Below are 21,960 nucleotides of genomic sequence, written 5' to 3'. Positions count from 1 at the left end.
GGTGGCAGGTGAGTGTAGCGTTAAGAGAAACAGGGTGATGGAAGCCTAACGTGGGTGGCCCAGGTGCCCAACACAGAGAGAGGAAAACCACAAAGAAGAGGTGAGCCCTTTCTCCCCACAACTCCCACCCCCAGGGCAGCCTGTGGCAGCTCGTGCAGTTCTTTTTCCTAGAAGACCATCCAAACGTTATTGATTCGATTCTCATTGGGGAAGCAAGTAGGAGCCTTTATCTGCATCTCTAACTGGCGTGGAATGGTGCCTCTGCCGTATTGACCGGCTATGGGATATGCTGGCGGTCACAGTTGTCTTTTACGAAGAAGAGCACCGAGTGACGCTGGTTGTCATTCTAACTCGGCTGTGTGGCAGCGTAAATAGTCCCCTTTCTAACCAACCTGGTGGGAAAAGTCAATATCCCATCAGCAGAGGAGGTAAACACATCAGGAGCTGTGCCCTCTCTCTTCCTCCCCTGCTCCGTCTCACCGCAGCTCTGTAAATGTCTCTCCCCGGTCACACACACATTTGTGTCATTCACATGCACGGGGCGCCGGCCGGCCGCCACTGCTCGGGCCATTGTTGTGTATTCCCAGACTCCGATAATTAGAACTTTCAAAGTGTCTTTCTCTCCTTGCTTAATGATGCACCCTCTCTCTCTCTCTCTCTCTCTCTCTCTCTCTCTTTTTTGCCTCTTTTTCCACCCGCTTTGGGCATTTAAATCCTCTCTACAAAACTTTCTGTTGTTGTTTTTTGAAAGGCAATTGATGTAATTTAGAAAAGGTTGTGGAGAACAAACGTGAATGTGTAGCTAAGGAACAAAAATCTGGAGACTTGAGTTTTCATTTTCCGGGTGTTTTGTAGACTTCACTGTTGCTCTGTTGTTTCCGTGGGGTTTTTTCTTTTGGTGATTGATGTGCCCTCCCTTCCATGTTTCCTTCCTGATGCTTTCCTAACCTGGGGCGCCAGGCAGCCTCGGTTCCCCCAGGCTCCTTGGCGCAGGCCAGCATTTGGGGGCCTGCCATGTCTATCTGGGAGCAGTGAACAGGGGTGTATGGATAGGGGTGCACAGTGAGCCTCACCACGGGTGAGCTCAGGGTTCTGGCTACCTGGATCTACATTTTTACATCCCAGATCTCCAGCTATGTGTCCTGGGGCAAGTGACTTAACCTCCTCAGCCATCAGATGGGGATTTTTTTTAAGGGCCTCTCCAAACACCTCAGAGGGTTCCCGAGCAGCTTTAGCAAAGCTGTGTCATCTTAACCATTGTGGGCAGGGTTGGCTACCCCAGGGATCACCCTGTCCCTAAAAGGCCAGACCTGAGTGTCCCAGCCCACTGCCCCTTCCAAAGAACCAAGTTTAGAGGTCTCAGACTCTGGGGGGAGAAAGGAAGGATCTTCTCTCTGGCTGAGAGTGCCCTGGGCAGAATGGGAAGGCCAGGGATGAATGGGTGGAAGGAACAGGAAGCAGAGAAAGGGCAGCTACAGATCTCAAGTTCAAAGGTACATGGTGTGTACAAAGAAGAAAAAAGCAATCTTGCCAGTGGACAGGTGCTCTCCAGACAGCATATCCCTTGCCTCTTTGAGCAGAGGAGATTTTATATAGCAGAGGGATGCAGATGGAAAGGACTAGAAGCCGACTAGGCCCATCTGATCTGGGGAGTTTGCACTGGGAGGCTCTGCCTGCCTTTTGAAGCAGACTAGTTCCTGCCACGTCTGTACTTTGCATGCTCGACAGCACCACAAACCGGGTGTCTGCGAGTGGAGTTCACCTTGCCTGCCGCACATGGCCGTGCACCTGCAGTTCCCATCACTGAGAGTGGCCCTGTCCCGGTGTGCTGAGTCGGCTAGGTGCTGAGAAGTGGCGGGCAGGGGGAAGGAAGAAAATCTTCTACAGAGGACTCTCTGGGTTCCCTCTCCCCCAGCGTGGGACTGGCCCCAGGGGTAGACCAGCCACAGGACCATGAGGACATCTAAGACCTGGAGCTGCAAACAGAACTCACAGCTCCTGCTCTAGTGCTTCAGAAATACTGAATGCTTTTTAAAGAAGCTGCTTCCGAGACTAGTAATCCTTTTATTTTTATTTCTTTTTAGATAAGTTGAAGAGGCAGTTTCTTACTCCCAAAGTTCTTCAGGACTATAGAAAACTCAAGAACACAGCAGAGCAGTTCTTGTCCCAGAGTGGCTATTCTGAAGTGAACCTCAGCAAACTCTTCGCCGACTGTGCTGTATGGTCCTGAGGGCTTCCAGGCAGTGGACCTGCAGGGGCGGTGGACAGAAGACCCACATCCTTGGCACCTGCATCATGGCCCCGGCCGCTTCTCCTGCATCGCTTTTCCTGTGGAACTACGATCATGTTTGTGTGGCTGTGACTTGGGAGGGGGATTATCAAGGGGCAACTGCAAAGGTATTGAATCTACCAAACATCAGGGAACAGCAGAAGTACCTTCCTCTGACAATATACCTTGTGCTGTTGAAACGCCACCAGGAGAACTGGCTGCTTCACACTGGCATTCAGCACTGAATTTCTAGGGGAGGGGGCGGGGAGGGAAGAGAAATGGAGAGTGGCTAGGAGGCAAGTGGCTTCTACCCAGGACCTTCAGCAGAGGCACACCCAGAAAGAGGGGCTCACAGAGCCTGGTAGCAGGGCCAGCACTTCGCCTTTTCACATGCCAGTTAAACCCAGTCTGAACCCAAGTGCTTCCCTGGCCACTGGCTCCAGGAGCAATTGTCCTTCTCAGCCTTTAAGGGGGGAGATTTAGAAGCTGTGCGCTTACTAAATAAATTAAACAGAGCTTACTTGTGTACTGAATTTCTCCAGAGCCCAACCTGCACATGCGCACTGGGCAGCTGTTTTACGCTCACCTGCCTTTTTTATTTCCTCAAATAGAAAATCTAGGTAAAGGTTTATACAAAGGGAAAGCACATGTTAAATAATTTGATATCCTATAACATTTCGTTAAAATGTGTATAGGCTGGGGCAAGGACCTTTGTGTTATATTCAAAAAAAATTAGGGGAGGGATGGTTAATCGGCCCTGGTGCTGTTTTTCTCATTTCTTCAGAACGGTGCCTTTTTGCCAGAAACCAAACATATTTCAATGTAGCCATCTTTCCTTTCTTACGTTCTTGGTAAGATTAAAAAACTAAAAAAACATTTCCCCTTACACAGCTATGCTGTATTTTTAAAAAAATATCTACCTGTGGAAAAAAAAATCTACATATTAGGTTTCATAAAGGAAATATATGCTGTGCTTTTTTTTTTTTTCAATTCAGAATAAAGTTTTCTAAAGGGAAACCTGCTGCAGTGACTCTGTATCAGGTGCAAAGAGTGGACTGGAGGGGGCAGCCAGGAGTAAGGGATGACTGGAAACCATCCCCTGCCCAACCTCAGCCTGCTTATTAGGTCTGTGCTCAGAGATGCTTGGCATAATGTATGTCCCAGTGTTCTGAGTGGCATTTCAATATACTTGGGTCCTTTGAGAGATGAAGTATGGCTTCTCATGTGCTTTGCTGACTTGCATATTCAAAGAGAGCTAAGCCAAGAGTCCAGTACCGTCTCCTTTGGGAGAGCAAGATGGCCTCTGAAAGAACCACCCCCACAAGAGAAAGGTCACCCAGCCTGGACCCTAGTGAAGGCATACTTATTATATAGTACAGATGATGCCACCTTATACCTTGCTTTGCCTTCTCTTTTCTTTCCATCACCCTCTCCTCCTTTCTCTTCTTACACTCAGATTCTAAGTAGAAACACTTTGGGTTTATGACCATGTCAGTTAATTAATGCCTTGGTACCTCAAGCTCTACAACCTGTCAGAAGTTGCAGCACCCAGGCTGCTCTGGGAAACTAAGGATTAGTGTGTTTTTTCCTTGCTGTTACCATATAGGATTATTAGAGATGGTTCTCTAATGTATGCTTCCTGTGCCCACACCCCCACTTTGCTTTCTGAAGAGAAAGCATGTTTTCCTTGATTTCTTGGACCTGGGGTTATTATGGCAAATACAAAACTTGCTTGTCAAAAAATGCCAGGAGACAGAAACAGCTTCTCACTGGTCTGCTTTCTGTCTCTGCATCTAGATGTAATCATTGTGAGGGCAGGAACCATTTGTGTAGAAAGTGCATAGAAAGTCAGACATTTCCTAGTACAGTTCCCCAAAAAAGCTAACACAATGGTTGATATTTTCTTATTCAGATCAGTAACTCCAGGTTAGTTAAGAAGATTTTCTGGGAGGCACCTAAGAATTCCAGGAGGCATTTGAAGATTCCAGGATTTTATAGAAAGTTGCAACTTTAGGATTGAGTGGATCTCTCTGTTAGAAGATTGGAACACGGCATGGTCACTTTTCTCTGAGAAAGGTTTCTTCTTGATTTGCACCATCTGATAACACATGGGTAGGGTGGGTACCAAGATGCCGCCCACTTTGAAAGGGGGAACTTCCCCATGTGTCTTCACAAGTTCCCTGGCATGGGTGTTAAGCTCAGGTGATAAAAGTGAAACAGGCCGGGTTCCCTCTAGAGAGTGGCAGAATTTCGTTAGCCCGAGTGGCCATGTCCTGTCCAAAGGAGGCAGGAGCTACTCAGCAATTCTGGGAGGGACAGAGCCCTGGGTGGCCATGGGATCACGTTTTCAAGAGCCAGGAATCCAGATGTGGCCATAAAGTATCTCAATTTCTAAACTTTGGCAACTAATTTTAAAAAATAAAAGTCTAAATGCTGTGGGCCGGACTAAACCTCTAGGATAAATTTTATCCACTCCAGTTGGAAATAGGGCCCTAAAGGAACCCATCTGGATTTTTTCTGTTTCCTGTTGAATTTAGGGGCCACCAACAACAGGGAGCACATTTATTTCGGTCATAACTTGCTAACTCTCAACTCTCCTTCGTGTAAAAGGGGATGTGGAGACCGGAAGTCGAAAATCCTACAAAAGCATGCTCAGTTAAGATTTTAATTTGTCCAGGAAACAGATGGAGTTCGTCTCGAGACTGTTGCCCAAGACATGGGGGCGAGTCAAAGTTCACAGACTGGAGTTTGGCAGAGGCTGGTCAAAGGGGATGAATTCACTGCCCCTACCACCAGCCCTTTCTCCAGCCCATACCTCCTCTTACCTCCAACACATACAGATGCACCTCAGCATGCCTTTTCGAACAGATTGAAATTAGTTTGGCAGGTAATGCAGAGATAAGGAAGCTCCAAAAGCAGCTTTCTCTATCTTGTCAGGGTTTTATGAAAAACACTAAGCCCCAGATCCTCTTCAGAATTCACTGACCGTCAATTCAGTTCTCCCATCTCCCATCCCAGACTTTAACCCGCCTTGCCTTCCCCTTTCTCTCTCTCTCTCTCTGCTCACCTAAATATTTCTTAATTGAACGGTTTGCTGTGGAGCTTCCTTATAGCAGTTTAATAGATGAACTCATCTGAGCCAGCCTCAAATTTCAGATTAAAATTCCTTCATCCCGAAGGCAGCATTATCAGGTTGTTGGAGGCTGTTTTCAAACCTTGGTTTTGAATAGCAGCGGCTCTGCATTAATTTAACCACTAAGCTAATAAGTAGGTTTCGTTTTGTTATGCTAAGCTTTATTGCTTTTCTTTTGATCAGAATGGTGTTGTTGAGCAAAGCAGCAGACAAGGCATTCTTTGATGAGGGAATTAGCGCTCCATTCTTCCTCTATTATTCATAGCACAGTGGAATATGTAAGTACCTGAGGGTGTCAAAGGAGCGCAGGTTCTATTGCAAAGTGCTCGCCTTGTTTCTCTCAATAGCTGACTATGAGATGATAAACCGCTTAATACACTGTGCTAATTGGATGAGAGCAAAAAGAGATGGGAATTAAGGCGAGGCAAAAGGAGAAAGTGCAACCAGCCTTCAATTCACTCTTTCACCACTTTACCAGCACCAAAGGAGGCACAAGCTTTCTATAAGCAGACTAGAGGTTTTGTGCAGAGATAAAATGAACGTGTTAGTGGATTCAAGTAATACACTAATTATTGCACAGTATAAATACCACTACTGGTTTTATAACAGGGAGGTAAACTTCTTTTGAGAGGGTTATAGGATTGCTTGGCAGTGGTGTAGAACCTAATAAGGGCCCAGAGTAATAACCCCTTGGATTAACAAAATTGCTGCTTGTAGAAGTATGATTCAGGCTTTTACGAAGATTTCCGGAGAATGAATAAAAATGACTGAATGACATTTCTTAATGTATAACTGGTAATCGCTCCCTTTTCTTTAAAGAAAAAAAAATGTATACTTCAAACTGGACTGTTAATAAAGTCCAGGGACAACACAACTTTTTCCTTTGAAAAATGCTTCTCCCCCTCCCCCCACCCCAGTCAGGTAACAGCTTTTCTTCTCCCCGCCCCCCAACTAGGCTGCCACTGTCACTTAAATACATAAGCAATTGCTCCGTGGAACTCGGTGTTCCAAAATACCATTTTAGGCCCCATTTAAGACCCCTTCATTCAGACACACTCACTTTTGTGTATACACATACACACATGCTCACATACATATTTTTTCCTCTAAAAGCAAGTTGAACTAACTCATGTATAATTTCCTTCCCTCTACCATCAGCCACTTTTCCATTCTAGTAAGATATTTGCACTCAAAACGGTATGAAAAACAGAGGTACAAGTGCCTTGTCTCTTGGTATTACAGATCAAAACCAACAATAATAAGTGTTTGCCCCAGTGGGGGCGTGGTAATAGAAAAAAAATGGGAAACTGGCTGAGGCCTATACTGGTGACTTTAACTGAAGACTGGGTTTCAGGTCCTGAAACCTTCCCTTTGGTGATCACTCTCCCTAATTCATCCACTTTCTATCTTCCCCACACAAACCTGAGCTGTCCTCCCTAACTGTCCACAGTCCGGCTCATGGGCACCTGGTGACTGAAGACTTCTTAGGGACATCTTCTGAAATTACTCTGCCTACTGCTCCCTTCTTGCCTTTCCTTTCTGGGCCCATTCAGGATCTGACTAGCCTGTCTGAAAATGTAACAAATTAACTTGCCCTTTCCCTTCATCCTTCCCACAGAGGCTGAACTGCGCTCCCTCACCCCTCACCCCAAGATGCTGTGGGGGTGGCCCTGGGAAAGCAGGTGGTGGGGCATTCGGGCCTGGGGGTGATAGGGAACAGCCATGCCCCCATCACAGGGGCTCTCCTGAACTCCCCTGGGCTCTGCATGGCCTCCTCCTGGGTGGAACAGGTTTGCTTAAGGTTGGGGAGGGGGGTCAGCCGCTCCCAGCATTGTGACTGCGTTCCCAGATATTGGGGCCAAATTGGGTTGCCATTCATTAATAATGCTCACAATAAGATTAAATCATTCTGGAAAATCTCATAAAATCCCCCTAAGTACGCTCCAGTGGCTCTTTCCAATCCCCATCATTCAGCACTTGGGGAGGTTTGGAAGGAGAAGAAAATTGGTTTCTTTGCTTTTAATGCTGCTTTGAAAAGATACTCAGAGTTTGTCATGCGTGACATGTCACATGTTTAATGTGGACTTGCTGGAAGTCAGGGGGTCTTTAGCGTGTGATATTTATGGGGAATATTAAGTGCAGAATGAGGTCCCTCCAGCTGGGGAAAGTTGAAAGAATAGGAGGCCCAGGACCGGGCTTGTTTGCGGCATCAGAATGACATAGGATTAAGAGTTTGTAAAACAAGGAGCGGGGTTCTCATTGGCCAGTAATAAATGTAATCCTTGGAGGTAATTTCACGCAATTTGCTTCTGCTCCATGGAAGGGTCAAATGAGAAAAAATGACTTAAAAAAGAGTTCATTAACAGGAAGAATGGTACTGTTTCTCGTATACCATCCAACTGGCAGCCTGGAGGGGGGAAAAAAAAGCCCTACCTAAACAAAAGCCAAAATCAACGGAAAATTGATATTGACCACCAACCACACCCCCCCACCAAAAGCCCTTTCCCTCAGGCCCTTCCTGCGCTCCGCAGTCCCCACCCCACCTCAAACTCCTCTGAGTAGCCCTGTCCACCCCTGGAACTCGACCTTCACCCCAGGAGACTCTGTGGAGTCTGGTGAAGGCTTGAGACACTCAGATCTCGGGGAATGTCCTAGAAAGTTCCTGCTGAGCCTGCAAACCCCGAGAAAGGAGTGTGCGGCGGGAAGGGCTGAGCAGAGGTAGTTGGCGCCTACTCCCCGTGCCCGGGGCCGGGCCCTGCTTGCGAGCTCCGCCCTCGCGAGCCAGGGCCGGGCCGGGTGGCCCGACGGCCAAGATCCGAGGAGCCCCCTCAGCCTCGGGCCCCGCGGACGCGCTCCCCAAGGTGTCCGGCGGGCGGGGGGATTGCGGCTTGCCGGCCGGGCGCGCGAGCGGAGGACGCCCGCGGCCGAGGGCGGCAGCTGCCGAGCCTTCGCCCATCCCCGAGTCGCCGCTGACCTCTGCCCGCCCCCGCACCTGCCCCTAGGCCGCGCACGCCTGCGCCCAGAGCGGCGAGGGGACCCGCCCCGCTTCTCTGGGGCGCGGCCCGGGAGCGCGCGTGGAACCCGGCGGGCCGGGCCCGGAGACGCGTCGGCGCCCCCCGCCGGGACCGACTGGCCCGCGGCCTGGCGGGGCGGCGGCACCGGCTCCGAGAGCCACGCTAGTCACGCCGCGGCCGCCCCCCTCCCGCGCCTGCCCCTCTCCCCAAAGGTCCAGCGCACTAATTACTACAAATTGAAACTAATTAAGCTTCTCTTCCCTTTCCCATCACCCTGGGAGCTTTGGCGAGACCCGGCCCCCGCGGGCGGGCTTACACCGAACGGTCACCCGGGGGGCGCAGGCAGGGCCCGGGGGAGGGAGAAACTATGGTCGCCGCCGGCGCGGGGAGGGGTGCGCCCAGGGGGTTTGCAGATTGCAAATCTGCTTGGGTCTTCTCGCGAAACCTGAGTTGTTTAGATTTTTTTTTTACAAGTATATACATTTCCCAATGCCTGGATAAGTGATGTAATGACATTTGTCGAGTTAAGATCTGCCACTTGGATACCCCTCGCTGCCTTTCCATCACTGTTTCTGCGTTCTCTCTCCCACTCTTTCCCTCCCACAAACACCCACCACACACCCTCCTCCCTGCTCCCCCTACCCCCGCCACAGACCCTCCTCCCCGCGCGTGTACCGTGTAGCCCGCCCCCTCGGAAGCCAGCGCCTGGGCTCCTCTCTCTCGCCATTACCTGTCATCTCGGACTGCGCACTTACTTGTACGTGGCACTTTCCACTAACAGTTTCCTTCGCCTTCCCAGCTAAGACTCCCCGCTCGCTTCAAATTTCTGTCTTCACCGTCTACGCCTACAGTAGACTCACCCACCCTCCCTCAAGCCCACCCCACCTCCGAGGCCCAGGCCCCCCAGCTCCCACTACAACACGACCCAGGAGAGCCGAGATGCACGTGGAAAGCTCCGTGGCGGCGGCGATCTTAACCCTTCTTAGGAAATCCTACGGATCCTTTGAGGATCACATTCAAACCAGAGCCATCTGCCAGAAAAACGGGAGTGCAGATAAACCTGGGGGAGTCGGGGCGCAGGAGCCCACCCGCGGTCTTCTGGGGGGAGGGCCCTTCTACTGTCCCCTCAAGCGCCTGTAGAGAGCATTCACACTTCCTTTTGTTAAACATATATTTTGTTTTTATTTTGAGCGTGACACTTCTCCACTAGATAGCAAGGAAAAGTGATAACAATTACACATTACACAAAAGTACTGTACCATTGCCTTTATCTTGAAGGTTTCGGAAGCCTCTACAGTTAATAAGTTAAATAAAGGGCTTGAGTACATAAATATTTGTCTAGGAACCCTACCGTATCTACAACACAGTAAGAATCTACAGGAGGACAAACTTTTACCATACCACGCTGAGTGCAATTGCGTTATAACATTTCAAATATACAAAGCTCTGTTCTTTTTCTTTTTTTTAATAACAATGGTATGTACAGAATCAATAATCACAGTTTGGTGACTTCAACAGTCCATATTCTAGCAGAGTATTTCCCTTTGGTTTGATATAAAAACCTTGGTTGATGTATGATAAAGAAGAGAACAAGAACAAGACGCCCCTTTCCGTTAAGTGCACTGTTAGCTATCTTACAGATTCGCATTCGCTTCCCCGCCGCCGAAGGCTGGGGCCACGCTGGGAAGATCAACTTAGAGCGCCAAAATGCTATCAGGAAAGAAAAAAAAAGCTAAGTGGGGTGTCAGGAGGCAGAGAGGTTGGGGTTTTAAAATTGTTAACTTCAATACCAGGTGACTTAGGGAGCAAACCTCCCCGATATTTTCAATAAAAGAACGGGAGAGAGTGGACGTTTGAGTTGGAGCGAAGTGGGCAGGGGCAGGGGCAGGGGCGGGTGGACAGCCAGCCGAGGAGGTGCCACGTCCGGGTAGCGCCGAGGGCTGCCTCGCCCGCGTCCAGGCTGCTGCGAAGGCGGCTGCGCTCTCTCACTGCCGTCTCGGGAGTGTGCTGGTCCTCTGTTTCCATTTGGTCTTGAGTGGTGCTGAGTGAGGTGACCTTTCGGGTCGCGCCCGGGGCGCGAGGGTGGAGGGCAGCCTTTAGCACACCTCCTTGCCCGTGCTGGTGCCCGGCAGGATGTTGAGCTGCGTCAGCTGCGCGGCGTGCTCCTTCGCCTTGAGCCTCAGCGCCGCTATGCTCGAGGCGCGTCTGTCTGCGGCCGCCGTGGCCGGGTCGGCCAGCGCGCCCGACGCCACTGCGCCCTCCACGGCCGGCGTGGGCTGTCTCAGGAGCGCGGCCGCGGTCGACGCGCTGGTCAGGGGGGCCATGGTGGAAAAGAGCCTGCAGGGAGAGCAAAAGAGCGCGGTGACGCCCCGAGAGCTGCGCGCAGCGCCTCGGGCAGCCTTGCCCGCCGCCTCTCCCCGGGGGAGCAGAGGGGCGCCGCCGCTGGGGCGCAGAGTCGCCGGGCCGGGGCCGGCCCGGGGCTGGGGAGTAGCTGGAGGCGCGGGCGGGAGGCTGCGGCGCTCTAAGGGTTTACCAGGGCAGGAAACGAACAGAGGGGAAAAATGACCGAGGGGCCAGATATTCCTGGAGGGACCAGAGCCGTGGCGGAAGCAAGCCCCGAGTCCCCGAACCCCGCGGCCCCACTGCGCGGATTCTGGGCTTTCGCTTAAGAAGGGAGTGTACTTTAGGAGCTCCAACTGCCTTTAATACTATTTGCCGAGAGAAAGGAGAGAAAGGGAGGAGAAGAAAAAGAGAAAGAAAGGACAAAGTGGGATTAAAACTGAGAAAGACCTGTGCTGCACTTTGTACTCCTTCTATAGAGCGCCTTCTCGGCCCGGGGCTCCTTCCACCCTGGAAAAGCTGGTCTTGTTCGCCAGCCTTCCCGCCGCCGCGGCCGTCTTCCTGCGCCGGGCAGAGCTGTCAGAGCCCGACCGACGACCGCGAGGTGGGGATGGGGGCTCCCGCCTGTTGATTTCCGCTCGCCAGGCAGCTCTGACCCGCTAGGAGCGCATTGCCTGCGCCGCACGCACGTACCAAAGAGCCCCCCCGCGTGCGGCGCACGGCGAAACCCAAGTCTGGGACTCCAGTCCGCGAACCCGCCTCCAGAAGGCGCCAGCATTAACCCGCACGGCACTTCCACCCTCTGCACTGCACCGCGCCAGACTTGCGGCAGAGGCCGAGCCGGCCCTGACCCTCAATGCCGCCGCTAGCTCCTAGGGCTTTGGCTCCGGCCCCCCGGAAGGCCAACTCAGGGTTTCCACGATTAGAAATAAGCCCACCTGGGCTCCAGGAGCGCCCCTCGCTTCTCCCAAGCCCACCTTCCACCTCTTGTGCCACCCCCACCGCGCCCCTCTTCCAGCCTCTCCAAATGTCGCAGCTGGTACTCCAGCCATGGTTTGGCAACTTTTACCAGTCACTTGTTGTGAGAAGAGGGAAAGGAGAGGGTGGTGGGCGAGCGACAGAGGACTTAAACATTTTTTTCCAAAAGGAAATAATAAAGTGTGGCCTGGAGGGGGCGTAACATGCCCTGGTTCCACTAGGTAAACTGAGTCACTAACTACACTTCAGTGCACTATCTGTTTACTTCATTGGTTGTTACAAGAAAGTAATTTTACTGAGTCTTTTTTGAAAATTTTCTCCAAGATGATTTTTTTGTTAAGTGGCTGCGCAGTTGGATGAGTCTATTATTTCTTTGTTCTCCCAAAGAGAGATCATTGAAACTGCATTCAGTTTTATTTTCACTGCACTTTCCAACTTAATACATCTCTCCTTTGTTTCTTTGTCTGTATGATTATACAGACTTTTAATTTCATCATTCGATGTTCATTTAAAGAAAGGGATTTATAATATATGATGAACCGTTTCTTTGAGTTCGTTGTCTTGTGCTGCTCTGGGGGTCCGGGGTTGCATATATGAGGGTATGGTTGGCAGCGGATCACTTGAATGACAAGGAAGGTAGAGTCTGGAGAAGAAGAAAGATTTCTTTGGACCCAGAGGGCCCTTGGTCCCAGGGCTGTATTCCTCTGGCTGCCAGGCTTTAGGGAATGAGGAAGGATTTTTGCAAAAGTTTAAAAGTCATCCCGGCTCTGCAGCCTACACCTGTACCCTTTTACACACACACCACCTTTGGTCTGGGCTGTTGCTGCCTTCAAATGGTACTTTAAAGCTTTCATTGAACACTTCCAATTTCTGTGGTTGCTGTTGTTGCCACTGCCCTTCCCTCTGCCGTTCAGTTCAGCCCCAAGTCATTCCCTTCAAGATCCGCACTGTTTAAAGCAATATTAGAGATTATTTTCTTTGGCTAAATCTCAAGTTAAGCCAAAGAGGAAAGACGTGTGTAGTCCCTACCTATCTCTGGCCTCCTCCCAGGGCCCCAGCCTCTGTGCGTGTATGCGAGAGACAGACTCCCCGAAGCCGCGTGTTACCTGCCGAACGCAGGGCTGATGAAGGCCGGGTGCCGGAACACTGCGGCTCCGAGGAAAGTGCTCAGGCCCAGCGGCGCCCCGCTGGGCGGCAGGCTGGCGGAGCCCGGAGGCGGAGGTAGGCTCGGGAAGGCGGCGGCGGCGGCTGCAGCAGCGGCCGTCCAGGCCGAGTCGAGCGCAGGATGGTGCGGAGGGAAGGGGCTGGCGTCCAGGTAGGGGCTGAGCGGGTGGGTGGCCGAGAGCGGCCCGGGGAAGGGCAGACCCGGGGGGTGGGTCTGTGCGCCCGCCTTCTCCCGCTTGCGCCACTTCGCCCGACGGTTCTGGAACCAGACCTGCAGAGCCGAGAGAGGCAGGGGTCGGCGCCGCTCCGGCCGGGTAGCGCTCCCGGCGGTCCCCGCCTCTTCCCCCCGCGCCGCGGGCCCTCCCTCCTTCCCACTTTCCCACTGCAGCCCTCGCCCACCTCGCCCCTCTGTGGCCTCAGGTTGTTCAAGGACACGTCTGGGACCACAGGGGCAAAGAAAGAGGGCCTAACTTAAAGTCATCCGGAACTACCGGGCAAGTGAACCCTTTCCAGTGGACATTTTAACTAGCCTGGTTCCTTTCCAAATTTAACAAATGGTTTGTTGTATTTAGAAGTGAGGAAACCAAGGTTTACATGGCTGCGCTGCCATTTGCTTGCTGTGTGTCTTTAAGCAGGTCACTTAAACCTCTCTGAACCTCAGTTTTCTAATCTGTAAAATGGGGATAATAAAACTTTATTCATAAGGCTGTGATGAGGAATGAGTCAAATAAGGCATGTGGAAGCTGGCATTCAGTGACGACTCTTGGGAACAGACAGCCATCAAGAGAAGAATGCACAGCAGCTTTCTGGGGCAAATCAGCTCTTTTCACCTATTTCGGGTTTTCCCAAGAGGTGACAAAATCTTTGCTCTCTGTTGAAAGGGAATCAGGGAGGTGGTTCATTTAATCTTTCCAGAAATATTTACTGAACACCTATGAGCACTACCCTATGTTTGGGGGCTTGAGGGGAGCTGGGGCTGAGGGAAGAAATACCCACGATAATTAGCAAACAGGCATACAGTTTAGGAGGCAGTTGTAATGAAGTGTGGGGTACACAGCCTGCTATCTGCAGGGGCTCCATGCAGGGCCAGGTTCTACCAAGGAAGGCAGTGACTGCATGGATCAGGTCTACAGTGATACTTGGACACAGAAACCAGAGTGGGGGATACCTGGAGACTGGGCACATCTTCATAGCTAACCGGTCCTTTATTTCTTCTGGGGATGTGGTTTAGGTAGGTTATTTAAGTAAGATAGTTGTAGGCTGGGGGGAGGTTTTCCGCACAAGGTATCTTCCTAATTGTTAATAGAAAGCAGTTTTAGTAGAGACCTTTACCTGAAATGTGGCAGCTACCATGGTCTAAAAATAACTTTTAGGAGCATGAAATTATTTTTATGTGACCTGCTCATCACACCCACAGCTGAGAAGATACGCTCCTTCTCCCTTGAAGGCATTAGTATTTTTAGGGCTGAGTTTATGCCTGCACACAAGTCTAAAAATTAAGAATGAACTCTGGGGCTATACAGAGTTATATTAAAATATAATGTAAATGATCTCAGAGGTATATGTTTTTTAAAATTTTAAGACATCTATATCCCTTTCAGATATACACACTGGGGTTGTCGTTACTAGCACTGGTATCTAGGTTTGCTTTGACTTCTAGATAGCCACCTAAGACAAGAAAAATTGAGAATCCAAGTCGGTTGATTACTTAAAATTCTGCCAAAAGGGGGCCCATCCATCACATTTCACAGCCCTCAAATAATCTATTTGAGAACTGCAGAAACATTCCAGTGTGGAAATTCAGAGACTTGAAAAAATTAAGACTAGATGGAACCAGGCTGGGTGGGCAGCTTTTGTGTATCCAAATCTGTCTAGACAAGAATACCCGCCACTCCTCGATGGCAGTGAAAGGACTCAAGGGAGGGGGGACGGTGGAGGCAGAATGCCCTCAAAGAACATGGAAACCTTCTAGAGACAGATCGGCTCTCGGCTCAACTGCAATTATCAAGATGTCCCCCTGCAATTCCTCATTATTGAATTAATACCTCTGAGGCCCCCCAAAGGTAAACGAAAGGACTCTAATAATTCATATTCACTTAATTACATCTTCTCCAGTGAATAGGGAGAGAGGAGAAGGGGAGGGGGCGCTCTCTTTCTTTTTAAAAGTTATTTAACTTTCCCACGACTCGTTCCCCTGAGCAGAAAATGCAGAGTTGCTGTCACATCTCTGTTTGACAATGGAGAAATGTGTCAACAGAAAGGAGGGGACAGGCCTCATCATTAGCCCTCTAATGCAAGAAGCTGTTGTGTATTAAATGAGCCATATGGAATTTATTGTGCTTTATCAGCGCTTGATTTTGACTGTAAAGTGATTCACTCAGCTCCTAACCCAGGGACATCTGTTTTCTGTTGGCCATCGGGGCTGCCCAGTGTTGATCGTCTCTTTGGTTATGGGGCCTGGGTTTGGAAATGCACTCTGGTATGGGGCTGCAAACACCTTTAATAGCATTGCACTCACTCCCTATTAGATCAATGTGGGCTCATTGCTATAAAAAATGGGAAATCAAATAGCATTAGCCAGCTCCTGTGCGGGCGGAGGGGAAATCAAACAGCATTTTGCCTTCAAATGGCCCTGTTTGTTCTAGCACTAAGTGGGCTTTTATGAAGCCCGATTGGAGACTTAATCGCAGCCAAATACCTGCTTGGAGCTGAGCGGATTTGTCTAACAACCAAATCCATGCTCCATCCCATTATTTCAACCAGGAAAAGTCAGTTCGCAGATTGTTTCCGACAGGGGCTGTGGACCAGGGGGCTTCTGAACTGCAGTCTTGGGGACCCTGAAACCCCTCTTCTGATCCTGGACTCCTTCCACAAGGCTCCCAAACCTAGAAACCTTCCCCTTCCATCTCCCAGATCTTCATATTTTAATATGATTTTGTGCAGGAGAGTTTAGGTTTATCTTTCTGATTCTGCTTCTCTTCATTTTATAAAGGGGGTCTCTCAAGAACCCCCTAATCCATCAACCCATCTCTCTTCCACTCGTCCCCCAGCCCACTGCCCCTCCTTTCCTCCCTCTCTGCAGCGCGGCTCACCTGGACCCGGGCCTCAGTCAAGTCCAGCCTCATGGCCAGTTCCTCCCTATAAGAAAGCAACACACAGGCAGGAGGTCACTGCAGGCTCCAGCAAGCCCCTGTCAGCCACCTTTCCTTCGCTGGCATCCTCTTCCATTAGGGTCTAACAGACACCTGGGCATCACCACCCCTTCAACACTGGAGTGTCTTCTATTTGACTGCAAACGTGAAAACACAATACACTCCCAGATATAGGATGTTGTCTATTCTGTTGCATCATATTATATTCAAGAGTGACAGTGGCGACTTCTTGACTGTACAAGTCTCGGATTCTCTCTCACTCTTAAGCCAGAGTTAGATAAGACACACACACACACACACACACACACACACACACACACACACACACACACACACACACACACACACACACACAGTGCTTATAGCCTCTTTTGTCCTAAGAGTAAATGGGAGAACTCGCCACTCAACTAAAAACATTTCTTTCGCCCTCCTTGTTGCTTTCTGCCTTCTTTAGAAAATGTTCTCTCCCCTCTCCTTCCTCTCTCTCCAGCTCTCTGCCTTTCCTTCCATCTCTCTCTCTCCCCCGCCTCCCTCCCTCTCTCACCCCCTTAGGTCATACTCCCCATTACCCTCTGGAGATATGTTAAGCTTGTTAAGAGTTCAGTGGGGTAATTTTTCGATTAAACAAAATTCTGCGCACCTCCTGACTCCAGTGCCCACTACAAACCCTGCCCATCTCAGGGGAAGTCAATTTAACTGAAACCCTACCCCGTCATTGCAGTTATTACTGCGACAATTAAGGCAAATAGGAAACCATTAAGATGCTGTAAAACGGCTTACAACCTGTTTACCGAAAATATGAGCGCGAGGAGAGTAATTGGCTCTCCAATCACTAATATGAAAGAGCGGGGGCTGCCCCAGCCTGGGACCCGGCCTGGCCCACACCTGGAACTTCAGGACTGGGAGAAAACTGGTTCACTGGAGAGCTTCCCGCTGCTTCCTGCTACAGTCAGCATCAGCAGATCTAAAACCCCAAAACCATACTCCTGCCTGGGTCCCGGCAGGAGCCAAGGGGCTCTAACTAACCCCATGGGTGGGAAAGAGGTGGGCATGGGGTGGTGATGAGCAGCCAGCCCTCTTCGTCTACTTTGGTTCCCCAGGAGAAGCTAAAAGGGCAGACCTGCGTGCCAAGCGACATCACATCATTTTCTTCTTTTGAATTATATGTGTGTGATAAATGCAAAAAGCGGGTTGGCCGCTTAGCTATTTGATAGAGACAATTACTTTAGAATTTATTTTCTTTCTTAAAGATAATAAAGGGACTGGATGACACAGGGGAGGGCCAAGTTTAGCTCAGGGGATGATCAAGTTTAGTTGCTTTGTCCTGAATCAGATCTACTCTCTTCGTTTCTGGTTAGGAGACAGTTTGGCAATTAATTGCTAGACCAACTACCCTTGAGCGTTGGCTCAGGCCTCCAGAGTACTAAGCAATTTCTCCTCGGGTTCAAATGGGGCAGGCAGCTTTCCTGGGCTACTAAAATACACATTGAAAAGTCGTACACGGCTCGTGCGAAGGTGGGGCTGCTCGAGCTTGACCAGCCCAAGTCCGGGCTGACTCCCATCCCTTTTTCCCTCCCCGCTGGGGAAAGTTGGCCCTTACCTGGCTCCTCGCCTGAGCCAGACCTTAGCTTTGGGGTGGGAGAGGAAGGCCCCCTGCCGGGCCGGCATCCCAGGTATGAATCAGCCGGCCCTCAGGGGCCCAGTCGTCTCACAGGTACATCTTTCCCCCAAAACTCGGGTGAGTGGGAATGGAGCGGATCCAGGAGGAACACCCGGGTTTAGACACCGGTCAGAAGGGGGAAATTCCCCCCAGCTGTTCTGTCTACTGCCTGCCAGGCTCCCAGCAGTCAAAGCCTGCCCCTGTAAACCCGCGTACAGTAAACCAACACTGGGTTTAATGTACGTGGAGGGCGAGAGGACAGCGATGAAAAGGGGAGATTCTGGTCGGTGCCTCCGCAGACCCAACACTGCCCAGTTCTGACTTCCTTGGTTATTCCAGGAGTCCTCAAACGACAGAACTTGGATCTTTTTAACGGCCTTCTCTGCAGGCGCGGGCATCTTCACTGCGAACTGCGTAACTGATACCCACCAGGCTCCCGGGGCATCAGGCGGGGAGGGCAAGCGCACCACACAGCGGCCAAAAATAGCCCTTGCTTAGCCCTGGCGGCGAGGGCCGGCAGCGCTGCTTGCGCCTCGCCTGGGACCTGGCGTGGACTCCGGATTGCAGCGCCAGGGGCCCTGAGTGTGAGCGCTCGGGTGCGCACGTCTCCAAGGTGGCGCGTTCGGGCGCCCTTTGGAGAGGCTGTTTCTTTTTCTCTCTCTAGCTAAAACTTGTAATTAACAAAATTAAACTGGAGAGACCTCCGGAAGGGGAAAAAAAACAAAAACAAAACCAAAACCCACCCCAGTCTAAACTTAGGAGCCCAGAGTAGAGAGACTGGGAGGGTGTTTTTGGTCAACAGGGGTTTGGCCATTGGGAGGGCGCGCCTGGGGTGAGTCCAGGAGCTAAGTCCCTGCCCCAGCCCCAGGGCCCTGCCCGCCCACCTTCCCTCTCCGGGACCCACTCGCGCCCTCCAGTCGCTGCTGCCATGCTCCCCCCTCGCGCGTACCTGGTGAAGACGTCTGGGTAGTGCGTCTTCTGGAAGGCCCGCTCCAGTTCCTCCAGCTGGTAGCTGGTGAACGTGGTGCGGTAGCGCCGCTGTTTGCGCTTCAGCAGCCCCTCCTCTGAGTCGCTGCCGGCAGACAGGCACACGCTATCCTCGCCGTCCTTGCCCTCAGCGTCCTCCGGGTGCAGCAGCAGCTCCTCCTTAGGGGACAGCTCCCCGCCCTCGGAGGCCACGGCGGCGGCGGCGGCGGCGGCGGCGGCGGTCACCGCTCCAGTGGCGGGTACGGCGCAGCGCCGCGGTTCCTTGAGCAGCGCGCGGGCGTCGTCCTCCAGCAGCTCCTCCTCGTCGTCCTCCAGCAGCTCCTCTTCCTCGTCCTCGTCCTCTTCGTCCTCCAGCAGCTCCTCCTCCTCGTCCTCGGCGCCCGCGCCGCTACTCGCCGCCGGGGCGCCACCTGGGCCGCCGGCCGCGCCAAGGCGCTCGTCCGGGTGCCCGGCGCCCCCCGGGCCGCCCAGCTCGTCCAGCGCGGGCGGTGGCGGCACGAAGGGCGCCCCGTTCTCGCGGTACGACTTGCTGCGGCTGATGCTCACCTGCGGCGCCTGGCTGATCTTGAGAGTGTCCCAGGCCGCGGCGGCGGCGGCGGCGGCCGCCACGGCGGCCCCTGAGCCATCCGGCCGCTCCCCGGGCCGCGCGGTCGGCGGCGGCGGCGGCGGCGGGGCCTCCCCCCGCGGACCCGCCGTGGCCGTGGCGGCCGCCGCCGCCGCCGCCGCCGCTGCCGCCGCCGCCGCCGCGGCGCCCTGGAGGAGGCGGCCCCCGCCCGGGCCGTACAGGCGCCGCAGCTTGGGCGGCAGGTGCAGCTCGGCCTCGAACGGGGCGCTGCTGCCCTTGGGGGAGCCTGCGGGCAAGGGAGAGCGGTCAGCGCGCCGGCCGGCCGGCCGGTCCGGCCAGAGTCGCCGCTCGGGCCGGCCCTCCGCCGCTCCCTCCGCGCCCAGGCCCCGATGCGCGCGGCGCCCCCCGCGCCACTAGACTCCGAGCCCTCCCCTCCTTCCCCAGTTTTCTTGCTTTTTCTTTTTCCTTACATCTCTCTCTTTCCCTCGCCCTTGCTTCCTTCTTTTCCCCCTTTCTCCTCCTCTCTGGGTCCTTTCCTTTCCCTCTCTCATTCTTCCCTTTATTTCCTTCCTTCCTTCCTTTCTTTCTCTCCTCGCCCTTCCTTTCATTTTTAAATCACTTTTTCTTTCTCTCTCTCCCCGGCTCATCATTCTTTCCGCATCTTTCTCCTCTCCCTTCCCTTCTCTTTTTGTGCACTCCTCTCCCCTTCTTCCTTCCCTCCTTTATTGTTTTCTTTTTCTTTCCTCTTGTCCTCCCTTTCACCTTTTCCCTTCCCATTTCGGGGCAAGAGGGAATCTGCAAACATTCAACAACTTTTTAAAAAATCACCACCACTCTGAAAACTTTGCGCACGACCTCTGCCCTCAGCTCTGCCACGCGTTCCCGGCTGCGGGTTGGCGAGAGGGGCCACTGCCTGGCGGGCACCGGGGAAGGAGGGAGCGGCCCAGTGGCCCTGAGTGAGGACCTGGCCCCAACAGCCCCCAGCAGGAGGGGCGGGGGCTCCTCGCCCAGAAAAATCGTCCTGGAGAAAATGGGTTCGGAAAAGCCTGGGTGGGGACGTAAGGGGGTGCAATAGGCACAGAGCGCTCCTTCCCCTCGAGGAAGCGCCTGGCACAGGTGCCACTGCAGGCTAAAAAAAGAAAAGGAAAAAGTCAGTTTTATTTTAAACGCCCCCTTCCCCGCTAACCGCTCCTGTCTTCCAAGTGACGTTGCGGCTGGACCACTGGTTTACAGATTTTAAAAGGCGAAACTTGGGTGTAACGGGTTTGGGGCAAAACGACAGTTGTTCTGGAATTTTTAATTTTAGGGGGGAAAAGAGCCTTTAAACATCTCAACTCTTAAAAAAAAAAAAAAAACAACAGCAGAGGAAAAAATAGCACCCAGAAGCCGCACATTTCATACACTTCAGATACAAGAAGGAACATTTGGGGAATCCCAGGGAGATGTTTTCTGCAAAGCTTGGGTTTAAAAGATCACAAGTAATCTACAATTTTAAAAAGAAGAAAAAAGCAGAACACCTCGTATAAAGAAATCTTCCCAAGAGGAAAGGCCAAGGCGCACTCTGCCTGGAGTCCCCATTCACAGCTTTTGGGGTTCTTCTCTTCACCAAGTTCTTACAAGAGTCCACCCGGCTCCTGCTGTTCTTGGCCCGTCGCCCCTCTTCAGAGCACCCGCAAGGCCACCAAAGGGGGTATTTAAACGACCTAAGAACCAATACCGAGAATCTAAGGGCCCTCGAAGCAAAGCTTGGTCTCCGCTTTTTCTGGAAGCAGAGAGGGAGGGAGAGACATCCCCTGGCAAGAGGTTTACCGCTCTTTGAGGTACCAGGCCTCAGAGTTGTTCCCTCTTTTTTCCTCTGTCTCCAGTTGGACAGCCGCAGGCCCCTGGCCCCGGAACATCACACATCCAAACCAGTGCCTAGCACCCTTTCCAGGGGCTCGGCAAGCACAGCCTTACCTTGCACGGCCTTTTCCTGGTCGGTGCGGCTGGCCAGCGGAGCGGGCAAGCTCTGCGCGGCTCCCAACAGCCGCATTTTGCACGGGCTCCTCCGGCCCAGGATGCTGTCGATGCAGTAAGAGGAGAGCAAAGTTGGAGATTTACTTTTGCACTCGGGCCTCTCGGAGCAGCCCTCCTCCTGGTACTGATTGCTCATGGCTGGGTTTTTTCCCCTGGGCGCAGAGAAGCGGGCCGCGGGCTGCCTCTCGGGGCGGGTGGGATGGATGGGTGTGTGTTGAGGGGGTGGGGTTAGATGGCTGGTTATAGTGGATATTATTGCGATCTCAGTGCCTCTCGGCCTCTCTCGGTCGCTGGCTGCCGGCTCCCGCCCTGCCTGCGGCCGGAGCTCGCCCTCTCGGCGCTCAGGACAAGCAGTAACAAGTGTAGTGAGCGGCGGGCGCGGAGCGCTGGAGTCTCTCTCCTCCACGTGCTGAGAGGCGCCCTCTGATTGGCTCTCGCCAGAGGCCGGGCTGCTCCGGGCTGTGCGCTCCCGGCAAAGCCCGGACTGGATTCCGGAAAAGCCGGCGGTGGAGGAGGGGCGGCAGCAGGCACGCACCCGAGGCGATTTTATTTTTATTTTTTGTTTTCAACTAGCAACTTTCTAAATACTCCATTCTGTTCCTGCCGCTCCTCCTTTAACCCTTTAGGGCTAGCCCCAAGCTCTAGCTTCTTCGGATGTCAGGCCAGTGGGTGCCATTTGGGC

The 21,960-nt window shown here is 52.4% G+C and overlaps 2 protein-coding genes across 4 annotated transcripts in view; one reads left to right on the top strand and one right to left on the bottom strand.

The window, feature by feature from the left end:
- POLA1 (DNA polymerase alpha 1, catalytic subunit) overlaps positions 1–6,179 on the top strand; it is a 287,339-nt gene extending 281,160 nt beyond the window's left edge. For both annotated transcript variants that reach the window (XM_043457864.1, XM_043457863.1), the window contains one exon: positions 2,085–6,179. In XM_043457864.1, the coding sequence (XP_043313799.1) occupies positions 2,085–2,230 (146 nt within the window). In that variant the 3' untranslated portion in view covers positions 2,231–6,179. The remainder of the gene's footprint in view (positions 1–2,084) is intronic.
- Positions 6,180–9,573: 3,394 nt separating this feature from the next.
- ARX (aristaless related homeobox) lies at positions 9,574–21,752 on the bottom strand. Of its 2 annotated transcripts, XR_006267706.1 has the most exons (6): positions 21,219–21,752; positions 18,660–19,548; positions 15,991–16,036; positions 12,841–13,169; positions 11,207–12,377; positions 10,618–10,753 (listed from the first exon to the last, which is right to left on the bottom strand). XR_006267706.1 is itself a non-coding variant. In XM_043459887.1 (5 exons), the coding sequence occupies exons 1-5, from the start codon at positions 21,412–21,414 to the stop codon at positions 10,513–10,515; spliced, it is 1,701 nt and encodes a 566-aa protein (XP_043315822.1). In that variant the 5' UTR covers positions 21,415–21,740; the 3' UTR covers positions 9,574–10,512. The 2 variants fall into 2 exon arrangements, 1 of the variants encoding a protein (XP_043315822.1); XM_043459887.1 differs by lacking the exon at positions 11,207–12,377 and having other exon boundaries at positions 9,574–10,753; positions 21,219–21,740.
- Positions 21,753–21,960: the final 208 nt, after the last annotated feature.

This window comes from Cervus canadensis, chromosome X (genome assembly GCF_019320065.1).
Source record: "Cervus canadensis isolate Bull #8, Minnesota chromosome X, ASM1932006v1, whole genome shotgun sequence".
Taxonomy (NCBI): domain Eukaryota; kingdom Metazoa; phylum Chordata; class Mammalia; order Artiodactyla; family Cervidae; genus Cervus; species Cervus canadensis.
The sequence above is the reverse complement of the archived record's forward strand: the minus strand, read 5'-3'. Positions and strand labels throughout refer to the sequence as shown.